The 21,477-nt window shown below is 47.8% G+C and overlaps 1 protein-coding gene across 1 annotated transcript in view; it reads right to left on the reverse strand.

Moving 5' to 3' along the window:
• Positions 1-20,057, reverse strand: part of SIM1 (SIM bHLH transcription factor 1) — an 80,036-nt gene extending 59,979 nt beyond the window's left edge. The window contains exons 1-8 of the mRNA XM_040983110.1: positions 19,424-20,057; positions 10,384-10,466; positions 6,910-6,999; positions 6,331-6,439; positions 6,104-6,189; positions 4,897-5,096; positions 4,548-4,654; positions 3,783-3,930 (exon numbers count right to left, since the gene is read on the reverse strand). Coding sequence (XP_040839044.1) covers positions 3,783-3,930; positions 4,548-4,654; positions 4,897-5,096; positions 6,104-6,189; positions 6,331-6,439; positions 6,910-6,999; positions 10,384-10,466; positions 19,424-19,598 — 998 coding nt within the window. The 5' untranslated portion in view covers positions 19,599-20,057. The remainder of the gene's footprint in view (positions 1-3,782; positions 3,931-4,547; positions 4,655-4,896; positions 5,097-6,103; positions 6,190-6,330; positions 6,440-6,909; positions 7,000-10,383; positions 10,467-19,423) is intronic.
• Positions 20,058-21,477: the final 1,420 nt, after the last annotated feature.

Raw genomic sequence — 21,477 nt, forward strand, 5'->3', positions numbered from 1 at the left:
TGTGCAATGGGTTAAGTGGCCATTTGAGATGCCAGCATCCCATATCAAAGTGCTGGTCTGAGTCTCAGCTTCCTGCTAACATGTATGGGAAGGCTGCAGATAACATACCAAGTACTGCATCTCTGCCATACATCTTGGAAGAGTTGGAAGAAGCTCCTGGTTTCTGGGGTTGACTTGGCCCAGGCCTGGCTAATGCTACCACATGGGGAGTGAACTTGTAAGTGGAAGATTTTTCTCCCTGTCTTTCCATAGCTCTGCTTTTCATATAAATAAATTTTTAGGAAAGTAGTAGTTTTATACTTCATTAGCATATCAGTAACATGACAAAATGATTCTTATTTTTTAATATACAGTGTTCAGAACTGGTGCAGTGGCTCAGCAGCCTAAACTTCCACATGCAGTACCAGCATGCCATATGGGCACCAATTCAAGTCCTGGCTGCTCCATTTATGATCCAGCTTCCTGCTTATTACCTGGGAAAGCACTGGAGGATAGCCCAAGGCTTTGGGTCCCTACACTCACATAGGAGACCAGGAAGAAGTAACTGATTTCCAGCTTAAGATGGCTCAGCTCTGGCTGTGGAGCCATTTGGTAGTCAACCAGCAAATGAAAGATCTTTCTCTCTCTCTCCCCCTCCCTCTGTGTGTGTGTGTGTATCATATTTTCTGTGTGAATTGGCCTTTCAAATAAATAACAATAACAACAAATATACAATGTTCTAAAAACATTGTGCTAGAATTTGCTTTCCATGATTATATACAACGTCTTTACTTTTTTCACATTAGGTATTGATGTTTTTCATGTGAAAGGACTATAAATAATTATTACTACCAACTAAACAAACTTTAAAAATCACGAATTCAAGAAAATCACTTAGGCATTTATACAATGTTTTTTTCATTTTCCTCTCCACACTTTCTGGATTTTCCCCAATATTCACTGTGTCTAAGCACAATTCCATTTACCTTTCTTCTTTAAAATAGCAGAAAGCAAGTTTTATTCACGGAATGCCTTCTTCAAAGAGCATAAGACCTCATAAGTCACAAGTAAGACTTTTTCATGTGCAAAACAAAACTACCAGAGAATGATATAAGAAAGCATAAATTGGTCAGTTTTTTGTCTTGTTTTAATGGTAAGAATAAAGAAGAGCTATAGATATTTCACTGAAGAAGAAAAATTCAGTTAATTTTTCTAAATTTTACCAAAACATTTCTTCACTTTTGTCCAGATTTTTCAGAACAGATGATAGTCCTACACAGACCAATAAAAGCCACCAGGTCGAATCACCACCTGCCTCTGAAATAATCCAGTTTTTCCATGTGGATTGTTGCTGCTGCTGCTTAGTAAAACTACTTAAAATTTAAAAAAAAAAAACAGCATGACTGAATAGTTCTGTTTATCACTTCTTTTGTTAGACACAACTAATTTTATACATATTTTAACTTTAGCAATGAACTTAAAATCAGACATTTAGAAAAATCAGCTGTTCACAAATGTTGCCATTACCAAAACTTCACACCTTCATCTGATCAGCGCTTATTTAAAAAACCCCTCTACTTTCATGATGTGAAAATCCCTTCAAAACGTTTGCTGCTAAAATGTTTAGATTTGAAAAGCATCTGGCAAGTCAAATTATTTCAGAGTTTGTGGCTTTAAGCATAATGTGTGAGGTGCTACATTTAGAAAGAAGTCACTGTTTCGTTTCAGGCTCCAAAGAGAAGCAGCCCTAAAAACAAACGTATGTGCTAGTTCACTGCCACCACAGAGAATCAATAGCCATCTATTTAATTTGCTAAGACAATGTAAATTAGTAACTTCCAGCCAGATGTGTGATATACACCTCAAATAAACTGCAACCTGTTCATTATGAAAATCCTGTCAACACTCACAGAGCCACTTAATGACATTTCGTTGCAAGCAGTTTCCATATTTGCGGCTATAAAAATCGTTCTAAGATATTTTTATACAAGGAATTAGAACCAAGACCCATAAAAAGGTAATCAATTACAGCTTTTCATCTTGTGTGCTTGTGTAAACATACTTGTGTCTGTTTATTTCTATTTTCATTCAGAGGTGTAAAATCAGAAAGCTGTGTACCATGCTATCTTTCCTTCTGTAAATCAGTAAATCACATATGCATCCTCATTACAACTGTTTAATCTCATGTAAAGTTGATCATCTAATTCTGCAGCTCTAAAGTGTGTAGAATGAAGAATGACACAGTCAACAGAAGAAAAAAGTATGCTTAGCCACTAAAAAACAAAACAGAATATTTCAAAATGACTCCAAACATAAATTAAGTTTACCCAATGGGAGGTCTAACTTGCATTCGGATCATTTATATGGGTCTGTGTGACTATATACCCTGCTGTTTGATAGAAATGATTACTAACCACAGGCACCCACCAGAGAATAGAGTGTATGTATAATGCCTGTGATGTCTCAGACATACAAAGCACCTTCTTAAAGAATTCCGCTTCCTTTTCATGGTAAGCAGACATAATTTTTCACCCTTTAATACTTTTGCTTCACAGAGTGACTTAGTTTATGAATTATGCCTTTGCCATTTTTTCTTACGTTTATTTTAGCAATATGAAAACCTGCATTCGCAAAATAGATGGTTTCATTTTATCATACTCAAAATAGTGGTATATTTTCTGTTCTGTGTTAAAATGCATGCATGGCTTTCTTGCTATCACTAAAGTCTACCAATGTTTATCTTAACATTCTACTAAAAAACAAAGGCAATGAAACAATTCTTAGTAACCATCTAGTAGTCTCAAACACTGAACCCTCATCTAAATTAAACCCATTTCCCAAGTCTATTGAATTAAATTTTCTTATTTAAAAGCAAATAATCATACTGCCCACCATAATATTACCAACTACTAAATTTTTAATTTGGTGATTTAAAACAATGTGGAATGCATCTACTTCTTTGTCTATAATGCAATCTGATCCCAAAGATCACCACTTAACCAACATCCTAAAGTCCAGGCACTATTTCTACAAGTGCTAGATGTCTCGGTTTTTACAACATAAATAATTCCTTTGCCCCACCAAATCAGAAGCATTTCAACGCTTCTTACCCCAAAACAAATCATCTGTTCATTCAAGAGTTCTTAAACACTTCAACTTTGAGCAATTCTACTCTTACAAACATGATCCAGAATGTGCTTTCTGCACCAGCCACCACATCAGGCCACATGACCTGTGTCTAGGGCCACACAAAATGACGATCATTTCTAGAAAGAATAAAGCTCTGTGGGTCTGGGCGCTGGCCAAGCTTTGCGCTTTTGGCAGTTCAAATCAGACCCTCCTGGTCACTTAGACTCCCTTTGTGGTTCAGGGCCAGAACCGCTCCCTCAAAATTCTTAACTTTGGAAACTCTGGTTGAAATTAAGAACTTCAAACCCCAGATTTGAAAAAGTGAAACAGATGTCCTGTTTGTTAACCATAAATGGCTCCGTTCCTCAAATCTCTTCCTCTCTTCTCCCTCCTCTCTTCTCTCTCTCTCTCTTCCTCTCTCATTAAGTTGTATTTAATGCAACATTCGCTTAAAGATTGAGAGAAAGGAGAGCAAACAGGGAATTGTGATGGGGAAAGTCCTAAACCTTTCTCAAGAGCCAAGGAAGCCCCCCGGCCCAAAAAAGAGAGATCAGAGTGCTCCATCTGCCTTCTCCCAGGGTAGCCAACAGCCGGCGTGCGCAGTGGACCCCACCGCGCACAGAGCGAGGTCGCCGGCAACAGTAGGCGAGGGGGCCCCCTGCGCTGGCACTCACGTGAGGACGTAGTTGACGCTGACGATGCAGTGCGGCCTGGAAGAGCGACTGTTGTGCACGATGGTTGCGTAGCTCTGCACCCACACCCAGCCGCCGTGCTTCGCCAAGAACCGGTAGTACTTGGTGGTCACCTGCCCCTTCACCAGCACTGAGGAAGAGACAGACGCACACACTGCGCTGAACTAGCGTGCCCCCGGCTCGTGCCAAAAGCAACCCCAGGCTGTGGGAGTGTGGGCCCCCTGTGGGCCTTCAATCACTGCGCCAGGCAGGAGGGAGAGGTAGCAAGCAAATTCCCAATCGAATTGATTGGCCTGTTAAATTGCATTGAGCCTTCCGCTCTCCCTTATAAGGGAGGGCCACTATTAACAAAAGCGAGAGCTGTGTGCGCTCAGGCTCAGTCCCTGGAGATCAAGCTCTAGCTAAGGCGAAGTCTGGGTGCGGAGACGTGAGCTGCGAGGCTGCAGGTGCAGGAGCGCGTCATTGGGAAAGCCTGATCCATCCTCTGCCAAGAGAAGGATTTCTTCCAGAAACAAAACCCTCCAGCGGTGCTAGCCGCCGGTGAGTGTCAGAGGAAAACTAAAACACGTAGGGTCCAGTATCTAAACAGGTTGTGGCATGGAGCGGCACGAGAATCACCCACCACTACCGCCAGGCTCCCGCCTGTCTGCTTGCGCGGACTTCAATCTCAACTCTCCCCCCGCCCGCCAGCCCCCGAAAGGCGATGGACTTGGGGTTGCACGGGAGCGGGAAAGGGTGGTCTCTTACGCAGGTGATGCGCACAGCGCAGGTGGAAGGTGTCACAGCCATGTACATGGTGGTATAGTGTTTTCTCGATCAGGTCCTGAGGTTCATACCCTGTCAGCTCCGCCACCCTGCGGAGAACAGAGCCCACAGGATGAGTAGGGGATGCGGGGTACACACACACACACACACACACACACACACGACAGCACTCTCAGATCTGGGTGGCCATCCTCTTCCTCTTTTCCCAGGGTCAGTGCTAGCTGCTTCTACCAAGTGGGTTCACAGGATGGGCAGAAAGTTCAGCCGCGTTCTGGAGCATGGCCGCCCTCCCTCACGCTAGAGCTGGCAGGTTTCGGTCCTGCCCACCCACCTGGAGTCCAGAAAAATGAGCTTCATGTCCAGGCTGGCGCGGAACATGAACATGTTGCTGTGCAGCTTGATCTCCGTGACAGCGCTGGGAGGCAGCGAGTGGCCCACGGCCACGAGGCCTACGTTCTGGTAGCAGCCGTCAAAGGGAGACATGTCCAGGCTGTATTGTCGGATCTTCAGGTAGCCACTGCAGTGAATGACCTGCGGCACAGGGGGAAGGGTGCCGCTGCAGCAGGAGGAGCCGCCTAAAGGTGGGCAAGGGGTCAGGTACCTCGGAAACTCTACTCGGAACGTGGGATGGCCCACTTGCACTAAGGGGTCCAAATGTATGGGTGCTCGAAGGAAGATGTCTCAGAGAGTGACCTGTGTTGGTCGGAGCTCCTGTCACTCCAGATCGCACAAGGACACCTGTTGAGTCAGGATTCAACTCCCTACTAATGGGTCTGGGAAAGCAGCAGAAGATGGCCAAAGTCCTTGCACATGGGATAAGGCGCCTGACACACTAATGGGCACTATGTCCATTTGAGGAGTAAAACTGTGTGGAAGATCTTTCTGTGTGTCTGCCTCTATGTATAACTCTTCCAAATAAATAGATTGAGAAGGAAGGAAGGAAGGAAGGAAGGAAGGAAGGAAGGAAGGAAGGAAGGAAGGAAGGAAGGAAGGAAGGAAGGAAGGAAGGAAGGAAAGAAAGAAAGAAGGAAGGAAAAGATTTCAGTGACACACTGAACTCACAAAGGAGCTAATGAAAATTGTACAACCCTGGGCCTCAATGGACCTAACGCTTCCAAATCGCGGAGTGGGTCCCTGGAATCCACTTTCCCTGGACATTCAGTTTGCTGCAACCTGAGAACTACAACTTCGTAGCTAAAGCCCTGGTTCTTAACATCTCCGGAAGTCATAACGTGACGCTACCAAAGCTTCCCGCTGCTTCAGAGGCCTTACGCACCCGTGGGGCCTTGTCTATGGAACACGGGTGAAAATACCCTCCACTTCCAACCCGTCGGGCAGCCTTGGGATCCCATCAGACTCAGTCTTTAAGCTTAGTCCCGGAAATGCTCGGTGGAGCTGCCGCGCCACGCCGTGCGCTGCCGGCGCCAGCGGGCTGTCCTGCTTTAGGACCGCCGCGCACGCTGCGCACGCCTGGGTCCCGCCTTGTCCGCCCACAGCCCACCACCAGGCGGAGTCTGTGCGCCAGTTCAGCCACGCACCTTGTAACCGCCGCAGGTGAGACCGGCGTTCCGCTTGGCCAAGACGCACTTCATCCTCAGGAAGAAGGAGCGCTCGATCTCATACTCTGCGTGAGGAGCGAAGGAATGCTCAGGGCTTGAGGCAGGCAGCCCGGCGGCAGTCCCTGCCATGACTAACAGGGAAACACACACAAACACAAGCGGAGGGCAATAGGCCCCAGCGTGACACAAGCACTCGTTCGCCCTACCCTGCACAAAATGAGAGTGGTAGGGCTGGTGGGCTGTGAGCACCGCAGTCATCTCGTCGTGGTCCGCTGGATGGATGTACTCATAAATGCTGTTTCCGGTCAGCTCTACCTGCAAAGAGGAGAGAATCACTATCTTCATAGCGGCTGGATGCCCTGTGCAGGGGTTGAAAGACCACGCTGAAGGGTGGTGGGGAGAGGAGCATGGACCCATTTCTCCGGACTGAGCTCTGAGTTCTGATGCCATCTCTGCTACTCTCTGCTTACTGTAGCCTGCCTAGCCTGTTTCCTTCTCTTGAAATGTTAATGCTTGTGGAGAGAATAGTAGTTACAGTAGCTCTCTAGCCGTGTTCTAGAAAATACATCTTCAGGAACTGTGTGACCTCTTACCAGAATGTCTGGTGTATGTAAGAACTCAAAAAACATTACCATTGTTTGGGCCTGTGGCAGAAACGAAAGGATAACAAAAGAATAAGAATAATGACAGTCTTTTAGTCATGAAAGGTTCGGGGAGTCCCTTCCCACCTGCTTCCAGCTCTGACTGTACACACTGCAGCCTGCAAGTGCGAGCCACTCACCTACCTGAGAAAGACCCAAGTGGACTGAGGCTGTCTCTGAAATGTACATGATCTTCCCATCTGGGGCCACCACGAAGATGAAGCCATCCAGGGTCTGAGGAGGGAAAACAGAGTAAATGAAGAGTAAATGAAGAGCCTTTTGGCTGCCTAAAGAAACGCAGGAATCAGAAGGCAGACAGAGATTGGAACCATTCAGCCAGAAGTGCAGGGAGATTGAGGGACATGGAAATAGCCATAGGAGTCTCCTCTTTTGTTCATTCCGAACGTAGACATATTGGGGGCATGCAGCACACAAGCAGAGACACCCCAGGAATGTGGTGAACAAGGTCAGTGCCCCCACAGACTGAGAATCCATGAAAATGGACAAAGACACACCTCTAACCCACACAGAAGTTCCACAGTGAGAGGGAAGCACAGCCTATGATAAGATATAGCTTAGGTTCTTGGGCTGACTGTCACTGAAAGAACTGGGGGTTCCGAAACAGTTCTGAAGGGCTTTATAATGACAGTGTTGTATAATGGAAAGAGTAACTGCAGGGTTTGGGAAGGACAGGCTGCATTAGACATGAGTTGACATGGAAGAGCTGGCAGACTGAAGTTTGTAGACAGAAGGAAGCAGGCCAGTAGCTCTGGAAGGAGTCCAGGAGAGGGGGGATTTAGGAGATGAGAGGCTTTACAAGCAGCAAGTCCATAGAGTAGTGCTATAGTGTGTATGTGTGTGCATGTTGACACTGAGGCATCAAACTGACAGGCTCTCAATGAGGAAAACTCTTTGACTTTCACTGTTCCTTTATCTCTGTGGACGAAGCTTCTTTCCAGGCAGTATAGACAGGGAATGATGAGTCAGACCCTGCTCTCAAAATGCTAGAAGTCCAGCAGGGGTGAATGGCCTGAAGGTGGACATAATTACAACACAACTACATACACAGAGTCAAATAGGCAGGGGTCAACAATCTCGGTGCCTTGGAAGCATGGGGAGAATCAAAAAGGAGGAAGAGGAGCCATTGCCTGCTCAAACCTTGACAAGGGAGTTTGGACTAAAGAAGAAAAGAGCTTGTGAAGCAGAAGGAATGACGCAGCAAGCACAGGGACAGGGCCTTGTGGGGTGTGGGGCGGGTACAAATCTTGTATATTCTGAGTTTTGTGTCCTGGAAATGATGCTGACGAAGCACACCTGCAATGGATTGATTTTTAGAGGATTTTTAAAGTTTCAATGTCAATATGAGACATCTGGAGTTGCTCTTATAGGTATCAGGGCTCCAATAGAGGTTTCAAAGTCAAAAGTATCAACCCTAGATGTGCTTTTCCATTTTTTTTCTCAAGGAGTATGGCTAGTGACCTACAGGAGAACGAGGTGATGAGAATAGAATGACAAGCTGTAGCAGAGATGATCAATGTTGAAACTAAGTGATCATAGAGGAAAAGAAAGGAAAGCATTTAATTCATGCTGGTTGGTAACACAGACAAAGAAGTTGACGTCGACTTCAAGGCTATACTAAGGGTATTGAGCGATGGTTTCATCATTAACCAAGACTGAAAACTTTGTGGGAACATTATAAGCTCTTGTATGAACCATGTTCCCTCCTGGAAGAGAGAAACGGCATTCTTGCCTTGGAGATGCTAAACCTGAAGGTGCAGGAATATTTCCACTTGTATATATGCAGTTGGTAATTTGACTTTCAGGATGGAGAGTCTGCACTGAAGTTACAGACTGAGGTGGAGAAAGGAATCAAGATAGTAAGTTGAGGTAGTGGTGTTTGCTGATACTATTCAAATGTTCTTGAAGCCATGAGGGGAGAAATGGGATAGGATCTTGGAAGCAATCGCAGCATTTGTATGGCAGCCATTAATAGAAAGAAAAATCAGAGGAGACAGAGAATGAGAATAAACTTTATAAATATAAGGAGAGAAATGTCAAATTATCCATGTCTTCTCCTTTCAGTCTCCAGTTGTTGCTTTTTCAGTGGCATTTGGCACTCAGATCCTTTCTAAGCATCCATATTTTACATAGCAAACAGCTCTAACACAGCCCTCTTCTCCACATTTTTCTCCATACCACCTACACCACCTAGTATATGATGCAGGACCCTATGTAGGTATATAAGGCTATTCTCCTTAGCATACAAACTCCGCAAGAGCAGGGCTCTCTTTCTAGCACACTATGGAGCCTACTGTTTGTGGAAAGAGTTTAGGTTTGGATAAGAGATGAACATATGATTCTCGCTATCCACGAGTGGTGGAGTCTGTGCACAACACAATGTTGGAATGGGTGAACATGAATAGAAAGGAGGATGAGTCAATGAAATTGGATCAGTAATCCCACCAGAAATTTGGGTTAAAGAAGAGGGAAAAGATTGGACAAAGTTACATGGAGTAAAGGATCATATGAGGTTTTGGGTCCTGTTGCTGCTACTGCTGAGAGAAATTCATTTAGGAAAATGGACAGATGTGGTGTCACTGGACATCTAATGCATAGTGTCTCAGGCAAGGGAGTTGCAATGCCTTATAGATAAACTTAGAGATGTGGAGGTCTGGATAGTGGGCTGAATGCTCATTCAAGCCTGCCTTTTCTTTGTTCTAGGAAGCTAACATTTCTTTGATCTCTGGGAGGAAGAAAGGAACTAGCTAGCAATGGGACAGAAAAGACATGGCCTCCTGCCAAGAGATGCCACTCAAGCTGACCCAGGAGGTGCAACTGGCTGGGATTTCCCCCTGTTCAAGGATGCTATGCCGGGTGTCTTTAATAATAAAAATGGTGCAGGGTGGAGGACAAGTGTCAAACCTAAAGATGGCATGGTGATTTTTGCTATTTAAAATATTTGCTCTTCAAGTTAAGCAGGCAAAAGTCCATTTCAAACAGGGCACTCTGTAAATAAGGTAAAGGATGCCTCACATTAATGATACTCATTACTGAGGTAGAGGGTGACCTGGAAGGTCTTTAGGTCGCCAGGATGTCCTAGATGAGAGGAGGGTGCCCAAAGGGGTGAGAGGAGGGTGCCCAAAAGGGGTGAGGAGAGATGACAGACACAGGTAGTTCCAGAACAAGTGGGCTTAAAAGGTAACAGATATTTCTACCAGGATTACAATTTCCTTCATAAACCCTTTGTTTCAAACAGTTGTAGGACACTGCTTTGGCTGTCTAGTCCAGGATGCTTCAGTTCTTCGGCCAAATGATGACAAATGCTGTCCCCTCCCCTGATCTGGAAGTCCTGGAGGATCCTGCCAGGCTGCTTTCATAGCACACAGTCTCTGAGAGTCGCCTTGTGTCCCTCTCAGCCTCTGGAGACACCATCTGCACCCAATGCACTTGAGGCCTTGAATTCCAATCTGGGAGAAGCTGTGTGTGGCTGAGAGTGGACCATATCCAGGTTGAGCTCCTGGTTTTTTGTTTGCTTACTAAGAAACTGGAAGCCCACCTCAGAGCCAGCCAGCCACCCCTCAAAGCAAATGCCCCCAGCAGACATTCCAGCACCTATACCTGGAGCAGATGGGAGCCCAGCTCACGGCCGACATTGTCCAGGGGGCTGGTCCTACTGGAGTGGCCCCAGGCCTCGCCGAGCCCTGCAGAAACACAGAAACATCCTTCAGCCATGGAAGGCAGGCACGATGGGATAGTCCTGGGCTTCCCCACCCCAGATCTCAGCCGACCAACACTGCCTAAGATGCGAGCTTTTAAATTCTGACTCCCTTCCATGCACCAGAACCTCCAGAATGGCTGTGTCCTCAAGGGGCACCCAGAAGGCAGGACCTCAAGGGACCTGAGGGTTTCCTAGAGGACGCCCCAACAAAGCACCCTAAGGTTCACTCGTGGAGCAGAGGAACACGTCTCTCTCCCGGAATTCTCATCAGCATCCAGGCCAATAGCTGGAGGATGTCCCCACCCCCAACAAAAGCCACAGTCCCAGAGACCCCAGAGTGACTGGGCTACTGGTCTGGGGCAGGCTTTCTGATTGGCTGTGGGGTTTCTCCATTCTCCTCCCCTTTGCCTCTGTCTTGAATTCCCCTTGGAAAAATTGGATTCCGTGCTGGTGACTTCCAGCTAGAAGCCCCCAGCTTCCTCACACAATCCTTTATCCTCTTTCCCCCTTTTATCCTTCTCCTCACAGCACCCCGGAAAAATAAAATTTAAAAAGTTATAAAGCCCTCTTTTTTTCCCCAAAGGCAGTTACTTTGCTAACTTTCCTTAGCTATATTTTGTTCCATTTTTGGACATAAAAGAATGAATCAATAGTTCTACTTTCCAGGGACTATCTCCTGTGAATAAAGTCAGTTCCTTCCTTCCTTGGATGCTACTATGTTAAATCTTCTTTTTTTTTTTTTTTTTTTTTGCCACGGACGGAGTATTTTTCTGATAAAGTCCCCCAAACAAAAGGCTCTGGGCTTTCATGCTGATTTTTTAAAAATTAATATGGAGCCTGTTCTACTACTTGTTTATATTTTTAAAAAGCAAGATGTGAGAAACTCGTGCAGAGCTATCAGAAAGCGCTTTTGGGCAATATTTTCTAACAGTGCTGCTGCCCAAATTATTTTAACTGGTTGGTTAAATCCATTAAATAATATTTAACACTTTTTAGATGGTGGTTTATTATTAAGGAATACGCACTACCAAATCTACAATGAAAAACATATGCTCCTTTTTTTTTTTTTTTTTTGAGGGGGTTAGGACGAAGGATCTTGCAAAATAAAAAACATGAATTGGATTTTGGAAGGTGTTAGCGAAGAGCTGCTCCCAGAGCAAGCAACGAAACCCCGGCCCCGGCGACTAACTGGGAGCTGCTCCCCATAAGCTCCAACCGGGTCTTTCTGGCTGTTTGCACTTCTAAATAAATCTTAACGATTTCCCTACCGCTCTGCAAACACTGACGCGCCCCGCCTGCGCCCGGATTCCTCTCCCTCCCTCGCGCCAGGTCAACTCCACCTTACTCTTTTCCCCGCCCCAATTTCCCTCCCCTTAGTAAGTCTCCTCCCCAGGTCCCAGTTGTCTTCCTGGCCCCCCGTCTCAGCCAATAGTGCACACTCCTTCCCCTGGTCACCTCTCCGTCGCTGCTCTAGTCTCAGCCAACTTCTCCTGCATAGTTTCTGACACTACAGGTTTTGTTTGTTTGAAAGCCTAGTTCAGACCTACCCACTCAGAAAGAGTAGCAGGAGAGGTTGCCTGCTACAAAGATTGCACTGGGAAGGGGAGAAGGACCCGGCAGGCAGTGCCAAGAATGCAGTGGCGCCGGCCACTGAAGCCCCAGGAGTTCCCTGGAGCGTAGGGCGTAGCGGGACTCGGCCGCGCTGCGTTCCGTCTGCAGACTCAGACTCTCGAAAGGATGCGAAGCCCCTGGCACGGGATCTACAAACACGCGCCATCTAAAATTTTTAAGGACTCCTAGGCGGCTGGAAGACGCCAGACAGCCGCCTTCCCATCGTCAGGTCCGATAATCCCCGGGGTTGGACTGGAGGGTTAAACTGGTTCCAAAGCCACCGCGCCGTCCTGCACCAGGAGTCTTTGGGTCTTCGGCCGTAGCGGCTCGTTATATGGGCCTACGAGGGAAAATATGAGACTTCCCCACAGGTTAATCAACAGCCCGTTCCGACGCAGGTTAACAGGGGCCTCCCTCGCGCTCTTTTGCCCACCCCGCCTTACGGGACCTTTTCCTTTCACGGAGCGATGCCTTCTCTTTATGTCCAGCCATCGAAATCTCCGTCACACGGCTATGCCTGGGTTAATATTTTACAAGGGGCTGGCTGCCTAGGCTACCTGTCGGGTTTTCCTGACTTAATTCTTGGGCTGAGCTTGCCCTTTAGGGGTGCTGAGGACTACTCCCCAAGACCCGGCCAGGGCTTTACCAGCCCCCTGAATGTCTTCAGGTGGCCAGCCGGAGACCCTCGTGCTCTCTTGTCTTGCCCCAGCACCCCTTTGGTTCCTGCCCTTAGTGACCCAATTTCACTTAGGCACCCAATTTCAGTTGGTGAGGGGGTAAGCCGAGATTTCGTTTCTGCACTTGACCTACCGCAGAAAATTCACAAATCCTTTGATTGTCTGTTTAAAATGAGGAGAAAACCAGCTCCCTTTGCGGTAGGATTACAGTGGGAACAAGATCTAAAGATTTTCTTGTAATTCGGTGAGGCCAAGGGAATGGGGGGTTTTGCAAAGGAGAAAAGGAGCTCTGTGAGGGAGGCGATAACTAAATCGGGTTTTAGACAAAAGGATTTTCCCCAGCTAAAGTGGCCGAAGACAAAGGAAAACATAATCTATTTTGGAAGATTTCCAAGATATGTCACGTTAACCTTCGCAGATAAATTTTTGGTTCTCCCAGAACCCCTCCCCTTCCCTTCAAGTCTGGTTTATCATATTTACATAAGTAGCATTAGAAGGGATGTATCTATTATGGATCTAAAGGGCTAGCTCACATTTCATGAGAAAGCCCGGCGAGTTTGACTGTTGCTTTACCCTGGGTGCTCGGTTGAGCCATTTCCATTTAAATACCCCCTGACCCAAGGATTACCTCAATGGACTGACTGCACGGGTTTTGTAATTTCCTGAAAATGAGATTTCGATTTATAAAACAAGAAACCAATTAGTAACCAAATGAGGCGAAGTAGATCCACTAAAATTGACCTAATCCCACAGGCACCATTTAGGCCTGTTCTTGGCGAATGAATGATGAGCCCCAGTCTAGCGTGAGCTCAAAGCATCATCCAGCTGTGTTATTGCAGGCAGCAAAAATAAATTGATCGAGCCGCTCCTTCGGAATGAATTTCATACCCTTGACAAAATATAGATTACAGACCCAGCATCATCATCACCCTTCCACTCAGCCAGGAAGAGGAGCAAGACAAGAGCTTGTTCTACTGTTCTGTTTTTCTTTCTTTCTCTTTAATAAATAAAACAAACTAAATCGCAATAGACCTGTGCCCTCCTTGTAGGCCTTCCCAGAAACCTTCTCCCCCGCAAAGGGTCGCCTTACATTGCCTTTTAGGGGTGAAGCCACAGGACCTGAACACAACAGGGTGACCCGAGGCAGTTCCACCTAGCTGAGGAGGAACTCCTGCACTCAGGTCCCAGAGCCGCTTGTCCTAAAGCTGTCTAGGCTGGGGAAGGGAGGCTAGTCTAGGGGACTAATCCTGAAACAGCCAAACCTCACCCCTTACAATCCCGTACCTCCCAAAGAGCCTTAGTGGTGTTAGAGCTCCGAGAATTCCCGAGGCTGGACTCTCTGGGGAAAGCCGGGACGCAGCAGAGTGGGCACTCCCTACAACTCCGGATCAGCAGCTGGACAAGAGGTCTCTCCCAGCCTGGGGCACACAATCCCACACCTCTGGCGCTGGGGACAGCTCCGCCCGCGGCGTTCTCTTGCCCCTGGGCGGGTATGGCTGAGCTTGCCCAGTGTCCCGGGCAAGCGCGAGGCCACGCAGCCCCGACCCCACGCGGGCCAGCCCGGACCCCACGGCATGCGCCTGCCCGCCTGCCCGCCTGCCCGCCTGCCCGCCTGCCCGCCTGCCCGCCTGCCCTCTGCAGTGTCCGTCCTGCCTTCCCCGCCTGGCCTGCAGCTCAAAAGCCAGAGACTGCAACCGCTAGCAGGAATTCCACCAATATGAATGTACATCTGGGGGCAGACTTGATGGTCACAGCGCTGACCGGTTCTCCCGGCTTGCTCGCCACGCCAGGTCCGGGCGCAGAGTGTAGGCTTCCTGCGCGGAGCGTTCCTGCGGACCTAAGTGAAGGTGAAATAGGACCTTCCGAAGCCAGAAAGGAGTACGTACAGGCCCATAGCTGGACCACCACTGGGGACGAAAACGCACTAGAGAGTGACCTACTGGGCGGCTGAAACGCGTCCAGCTATGTCTTCCCCAAGAGTTTAGGCCTTCAAGCGTGGCCGGAACTTGGCGAGACCAACTCCCCAGAGGCCCTGCATTGGTGACACTAAGTGCAGAGGAGCTGAGAATCCAGCATCAAGAGTACTTGGCGCGGGGACTCCAGCCGCTACAGAGTCCGCACCGCCAAGGAAGCCCAAATAGACATGAATCTCCGCTTACGGTTTAGCGCACTTGCAGCATGAGCAGTGGCTGGCCCCTTGGTGTGGCCTCTGTTCATTGCTGGGTGGGGAGGAGGGTGATCAGCCCTGGAAGACCTACTTCCCCGGGCTAGAGGAGTAGAGAGTTCCGTTGCCACAGAGAGAAAAGGGGACCTGGCCAGCAGCGTGCTTCTGACAGTGCAGCAGGGCCAGTGGTGGTCTAGAGTCCCTGGTCTCACCGAGCCACCGGGATGGAGAGACACTGGGAGGGAGCGGCCCAGTATGAGCTACCTGCCGAAGGAAGTTAGCTCCACTGCACACTCTCACAGCTCTGGCCCTTTCAGATGGGCAGAGTCACCTAGGTTTCCCTTCCTCTATACATTTTTTTAAAATTATGGATCAAAGACTAGCAATGAGTGGCTCACTAAAATCATTAGATGCAGCCCATGTTTCTGTTGAGAATTACATTGGACCAGCTGAGAAAAGCCTTACAATAATCCATGGGCTCATATTTTGTGTCCACATACATGTGTATAAAAGACTGCCTTAGATATCCGGGAAATGAAAAGCCACTCGTCCAGAAAATAAGTTTGCCTTCCACAAATTTAGACCAGTTTCAACTTTAAGTGAGCGAACAGACCCTACTTGAAATAATCCCATCATAGTTTATCAAGCCCTCTTGTTGTTGTTTGTGATCCCTCCTTTAAAGAAAACCGTATTTGTTTTCATTGATCTGATCTACAATTTCTAGCACATAAATCTGCCTTGCAAATTCTCTGCAGGGAGCTTAGCTCTGCAATCCACATTCTAAGTCTACATCAAAACTACAATTAAACAGAGAAAACCAGCGTGGAGCATAAACCGTGCTAAAAGGCTTTTAAATGAGAAAAACTTCTGTAGGAAAATAAACATGGAAACCTAATGCTCAATCATTTCCCTGGGCAGCGAGGAAAACAGCCTTAAATCACCGATCCACGTGGGAAATGAGGCCTCTTGTTTTTTCAGTTCTCAGTCTCAAAAAAAAAAAAAAATCTTGACATGAATATTGTAGCCAGTATCAGAGTTGGAGGTTTGTTAAGTCATTCTTGCCCTTTGCAGACTCTCTTTTCTGAGCAGTTGATAATTTCAACTCTATGATTGTTTTCATTTTCAGAAGACATCCTGACAATGGGATGGGACAGAGTGATGTCACTAAAATTTTGAGTTGTACACACTTAAAAACATGTATTTGTAGTTGAATCTGTACTATTTGTACACACAAACCATCATGCCACCTGTTTTTTACCCTGCCTTCTGACTTTGAAAGCATCACCATACTCTTCCTACATAGTATAATTTTTCCCTCGGAAGGCTATTTTGGAATTGGATATGTTCTCAGTTGTGAGAGAATGCAGTTTTCATGAGTTTACAGCAGCCTTCCCTGATTTTCTTTCATTTTTTACTGTGAAATCTCTGATCGAATGCTTTACTTATTCCAGGTACCTACAGTGCATCTGTATATGTGTCTACTGGGGAGGGGAGTTACTGTGGAACTTACCCCTCAATCATTCAGCATTATGAATTTAGGCAAATAAAATCTGAAACTTGTCCACAAACAAAGGCTACTAACTCCTGAAATTAAAATCCATAGTTAACAAACAGGGAGGGATACCTCTATGTTTTTCCTTTCTGAAAATGTAAATGTGGAAATATGGTTGGTTGGTCATTTAACTTACAGCCTTTTGGCATTAACAGGGTCTCACAGATGAAACAAACAATAGCAGAGATCTCTGATAACATACAAATCATGTGTCTCTCGCTATCTCAGCATATATTTACATATCTTGCAAAATTCATTGTTACATATAATAGGATGCTGAGCATAATGAAATAACTATCATCCCACTTTTTAATGCTAAGATGTGTTACAGATAAAGTTGAATTTCATTTTGAAATTCCATTTGTCAGTAATAAAAAAGATGACTCCAAAATAAGGTATTCGGTTAGCCTCACTGCCTAGGACCCCAGTCTGGTCCGTTCTCTGTTGTGACACCTCCATACCCAAATTCGGCACCCCCTGCAGGTCGTGCCTGGTTTTGCAGCACGCGACTACGGCGCTCCTTTGAAAGCTGGTTTGGTTTTGTTTTGTTTGTTTTGCTGTTGTTTGCTGTTCTTTAACATTCTGAAGGACTGTGTTTGGGTTTGGGGCCTTTGAAGCTCAAACAACCTCAAACTTACAATCTCACCCATAGGAAGCAGCTGTTGGAGTGACCCTATTTAACTCATCAGTGGAGGCTACCCTTGAGTTATGAGCTCAACAGTAGCAGGAGAAATAAATGAGGGGCCCAGAGTTCACACATCGCCCATCTCCACGTCCCCATAAACTCACACTCACCCACAGTGGAAGGGAGGTGAGCTAGAGGGTGGGGCTCCTGAGGTAGAGGGACTTGAGGAAACAGGTTGCCCTGTTAAGGGGACTGGCCCCCAAGGGGACTCCAGTGGGAGTCTTCAACGGTGATCTCTTCAAAAATAATAGGTTGGGGGAAAAAAATAGTAGGTTGGTCGGGCGAGTTTACTTTTTGTCCCTCCTATTTTTCTATAATGCAATTTATACAGCTAGTACTTCTAAATCAGCAAGAACGCTTGCTCTCTTAAAAACAACAACTGTCCGGCCGAAAGCTCCTTCAATAAGCCTGCCCGGGTTCTGCACCAAACGGACCAGCGTCCTTGGTCCTGGGCTCCCCAGGCTCTGGCGTGGTGCTCGGGCCGCCCGGAAACACAGACTCGCCCCGATTACTCACTGCCGCTGCAACAGCAGCACCATATGCTGCTTCTGATCAAACAGCGAGCTACATCGGCACCGATAATTGACGAGACCGTCTAGAAATCACGCAGAAAGGGAGCCCACTGCGACCGCAGGGGCTGACAAATCACTGCTAATAATCCTGTTTAGGAGCAGTGCAGCCAGCGGAGTTCTCAATAGCTTTATTTTTATAAAGTAGGCGCTGACAGTATAAAAGACAACGAGATCTCTTTTCTTTAAATAGAAGGCAGTATAGCATAATGGTAATTGTCCCACCAGCAGCTCTAGGCACACTTTGAGTGGAAAATATGATGTTTGGTGTGTAGGTCTGAGCTCCAAAGGCTTTTTTTTTTCTTTTAAAAAATTCTACAGATATTTTCAGGTTTCTACTGGTTTCCAGGCTCAGAGCAGAACTGTTTGAGGAACCACTTTAACAGGAAACGACTTTCACCCCACTTTTTGAGATAGAATGGAATGATACTTTGGAAGTTTTCCTTTTCCTATGCCTGAATAATTTGAAGCTGTTTTGCAAGGTTTTGCATTAAGATCGAGCAAAGTGAAACTCCAAGCTCAATTAATCACAGTTTCTTCCACCCTCACTCATTTGCTCTACAGAAAACAGCAAACTCCAAACAATCAAAATCAACAACACAGACCTGTGTGTCAGTCAAATAAGAAGTTTATGTTTGTAAAGAAATAAAAGGTTCTTTCTCTTGAATGTTTCCTTGCCTGCATAGCAATCCTTCCCTTTCCATTTCCGAATCCTCTCCCCCTGCTACAGTGGAGACAAGTCTAAAATATTTTTTTTTAAGTCTGTGTATGCTATTTGGATGCAAGCATAGCAAAAGAATGAAGAAATGGAAGCAAAAAGTGTCCTTTTTCTCATAAGTAGAAATGGTTTCAAACAGGACAGCGTCCTAGAAGTCTGTTCGGCTCTCACACCGTGAATCTTAGTCAGCTGGATGCAAGTTTTAAATCATGCCAACAACTCAACCATTCTCATTTCTAAACCTTATAAGACAATTTGCCTCAGGAACAACTTGCCAACCTGTTATCTGGAAGATATTCGCTGAGTAGGCTAGCTACGTTAATTCAATCTTATTTAAATTTTGGGACTAGTCTATTATCTTGCCGATAATATCAAAGCCAGAGTTTGCAAATCAATGGGCCCAGAATTCCTTTCAGAATCTCAAAATACTCAGAATAAATGTGCTATGAACAGCAGACTGGGTAAGTTCAGGGTACTTTTGCTTACAACTATGTCTGTTCCTCATTTACAGACTCAAGGACAGACAAATATCCTCTAACTCCGTGCATATATAGGTCTAACCCCTACCCAAACTACAGAATTTGGCAGTGTCACTGCTTTCTGGTGGATACAAATTCTAACAAAAGAAGTAAGGAAGAAAGTCTTGTTTAGATTAGTAGTACTCTCAACTGAGCCCAGTATCTGATCTGTTGACAAAAGCACTGTTTGGCTGCTTCCCAACCACACATATCCAATGGACTGGAGAGGAAAGTACTAATGGGGAGACAGAGGGAGTCTGGAAAGGGAAACAGGAATTACGAGTTCACAGAGGACCTTAGTCTAGCCACTGGGCAGGCGAAACTTCCCTGCGAGTGTATGGACACAGAGGTATGCACTTTCCTGCTCACTGGTGTGGGCTCCTCGCTTGGCAGACCCCCTGCCTGCCCCGTTGCCTTTGAAATTCCATCTGGGCAGAGTCACTTACCTTCTGGGAATACCACTCTCATTTTGAGATAGCTGGTGGTGAGCCTGATTATGGATGCTTTGTCCAGCTGTGAGGTGATAGCCGAGGGCAAAGGCAGTAATTTAGCCAGTTCATAAAATTCACTGTTTTCCTTCTCTCTCCTAGTCCGGGCAGCATTTTTGGACTTTTCTTTCATGGTGTCTCGTTCCCCCTTTCTTTTTACAACGTAAGCTCCACAGATTCATCCAAAACCAAAATAAAATAAAATAAAACTTTCAACTGGAGATCATATTTGGTAAACACCTAAAGCATATATTGAACGAGGAGGCTGCAGGCGCTCTGACCCGGGGAGAGTGTGTGGAGGGCACTGAAAGGCCAGTGCGACCAGCAGAAACTCTTTTCTTTGCAAATGCGGAAGCGAGTCTGGGGAAGTTGGAGTTGCGACTCCAGGACGACTTGGGCAGTCCTGCTTGTCTCCCGGAGATCAGAAGCCGGCGGGGCCCTTCAGGAGCCAGCCTCTGCTTCCATGCCGAGCCGCGAACCTCGCTCCTCGGAAGATCCACATAGTAAGCCCACCCGACAAGCGTTCTTCAGTCTCACGGCATTCCAGGCGGCTCCGAGTTCCTTTGGGAGGGACCGGAATCCCGACGACGCTCTCTGGGGCCACTACGAAGACAAGAGCATCGGAGCGTTAAGACATCGGCGCCCCACACTCATTCACTCAACCCGCCCCAAATCCAAAAAGAAAAAAAAAAAGTGACTGACAAGGGCTCCCTGCGCCCCAGCTTCCTCGCCAGGCTCCGTGGTTTGTTGTTGTTGCTGTCGTCGTTGTTGTTGTTTTAAGAAACCCGCAGTAAGACTAAGCCCCGCGCAAATTATGCTCTCAAGCCTTTACCCCTGTCAGTCACTTAGTCCATATAGCAACACCCCGCCTGCCCATACACACAGGGGAAACTGTCTCAATAACAAAACGCAAGCTGGGAGACCCTGGAGGAGACCCAGGCCCAGCGTGTGTCCCTGGAAGCGGGCTTCCTCCTCCACGCCGCCGCGCAACCCCGGACCTGGACAGACCTGGGCAGACCCGGAGGCGGCTGCCTCTCTCACTTGGATCTCAAGTCTGAGGAGATGCCTGCAAAAGTGGCCCTTACACATCAAGTCCCCGGGGACTCCCTGGACGACCCCGCGCTCTCCCTGCCCAGCAGGGGCAGCGACGCGCACGGGGCTCGGCAGCGCCGGGTTAACAGGTGGCCACGGTCCCCGGCGGGCGCGGGGAGGCTGCAGGGGACGTGTCCAGCCTCGCCGCTCCGCCGCAGCTCTCCGGCTTCACCTACCTTCAGTTCCCGCTGGCGGCAGAGGGTGCGAGAAGCCCACCTCTTAATTGCCCTCAGGCCTAGGGTCCAACTAAGCAACTCGGCTTCCCACCAAGCAGAGAGCAGCAGCGGAGCACCCCCCTGACTCCTTTTTCTTGGTCAAAAATCGGGGGCGGGGAGGGAGGGGTGTGTGGCAGGAGGAGGAGGAGGATGCGGGTTTGGGGACGGGTGAGGAGGTTTTAGAATGGTCCTCCTCAGTAGTTGCTACGAAGCCAGTATTATTCCTAATTGGAAGCCCAACGCGCTCCCCCCTCCCCCCCTTAACTTCTTTATAGCTTACGGGATTTAGCTTCAACTTCACTCCAGGGCTCCCTCTCTCCCGCCCGCCCTCCGTGCCACTCACACGACTCTCTCGCCTGCTATTGGTCCCGCGCGCGGCGGGGCGAGGCGCTCATTGGCCCCTGGGGCTGAGTGACGCGAGCCCGCCCTCGCCGCCCCCGGCGCCCCCGGCGCCCCCGGCTTGCGCCTGGCAGTCCAGCGCTGACGAGGCCGCCGCGCTCCTAACGAGCCCGGGGCGCGGGGGTCGGCGCTGCCCCGCCGCCGCCACGGCTGCCGGCCCCTGGGGCCCTCCGGGCGACCGGCGCGACCCGCGTTCCCTCGGTCTGTGGGGCCAGGGGCCGACGGCTCCCTCAGCGCAGGCGGCCCCGCGGAGCCTGAGGCGCCGGGCGGCCGAGGTCGGGGGGCGGCTGAGGCAGGAGTGGCCCC

Source organism: Ochotona curzoniae, unplaced genomic scaffold (assembly GCF_017591425.1).
Source record: "Ochotona curzoniae isolate NIBS_2020 unplaced genomic scaffold, NIBS_Ocur_1.0 contig_3819, whole genome shotgun sequence".
Taxonomy (NCBI): domain Eukaryota; kingdom Metazoa; phylum Chordata; class Mammalia; order Lagomorpha; family Ochotonidae; genus Ochotona; species Ochotona curzoniae.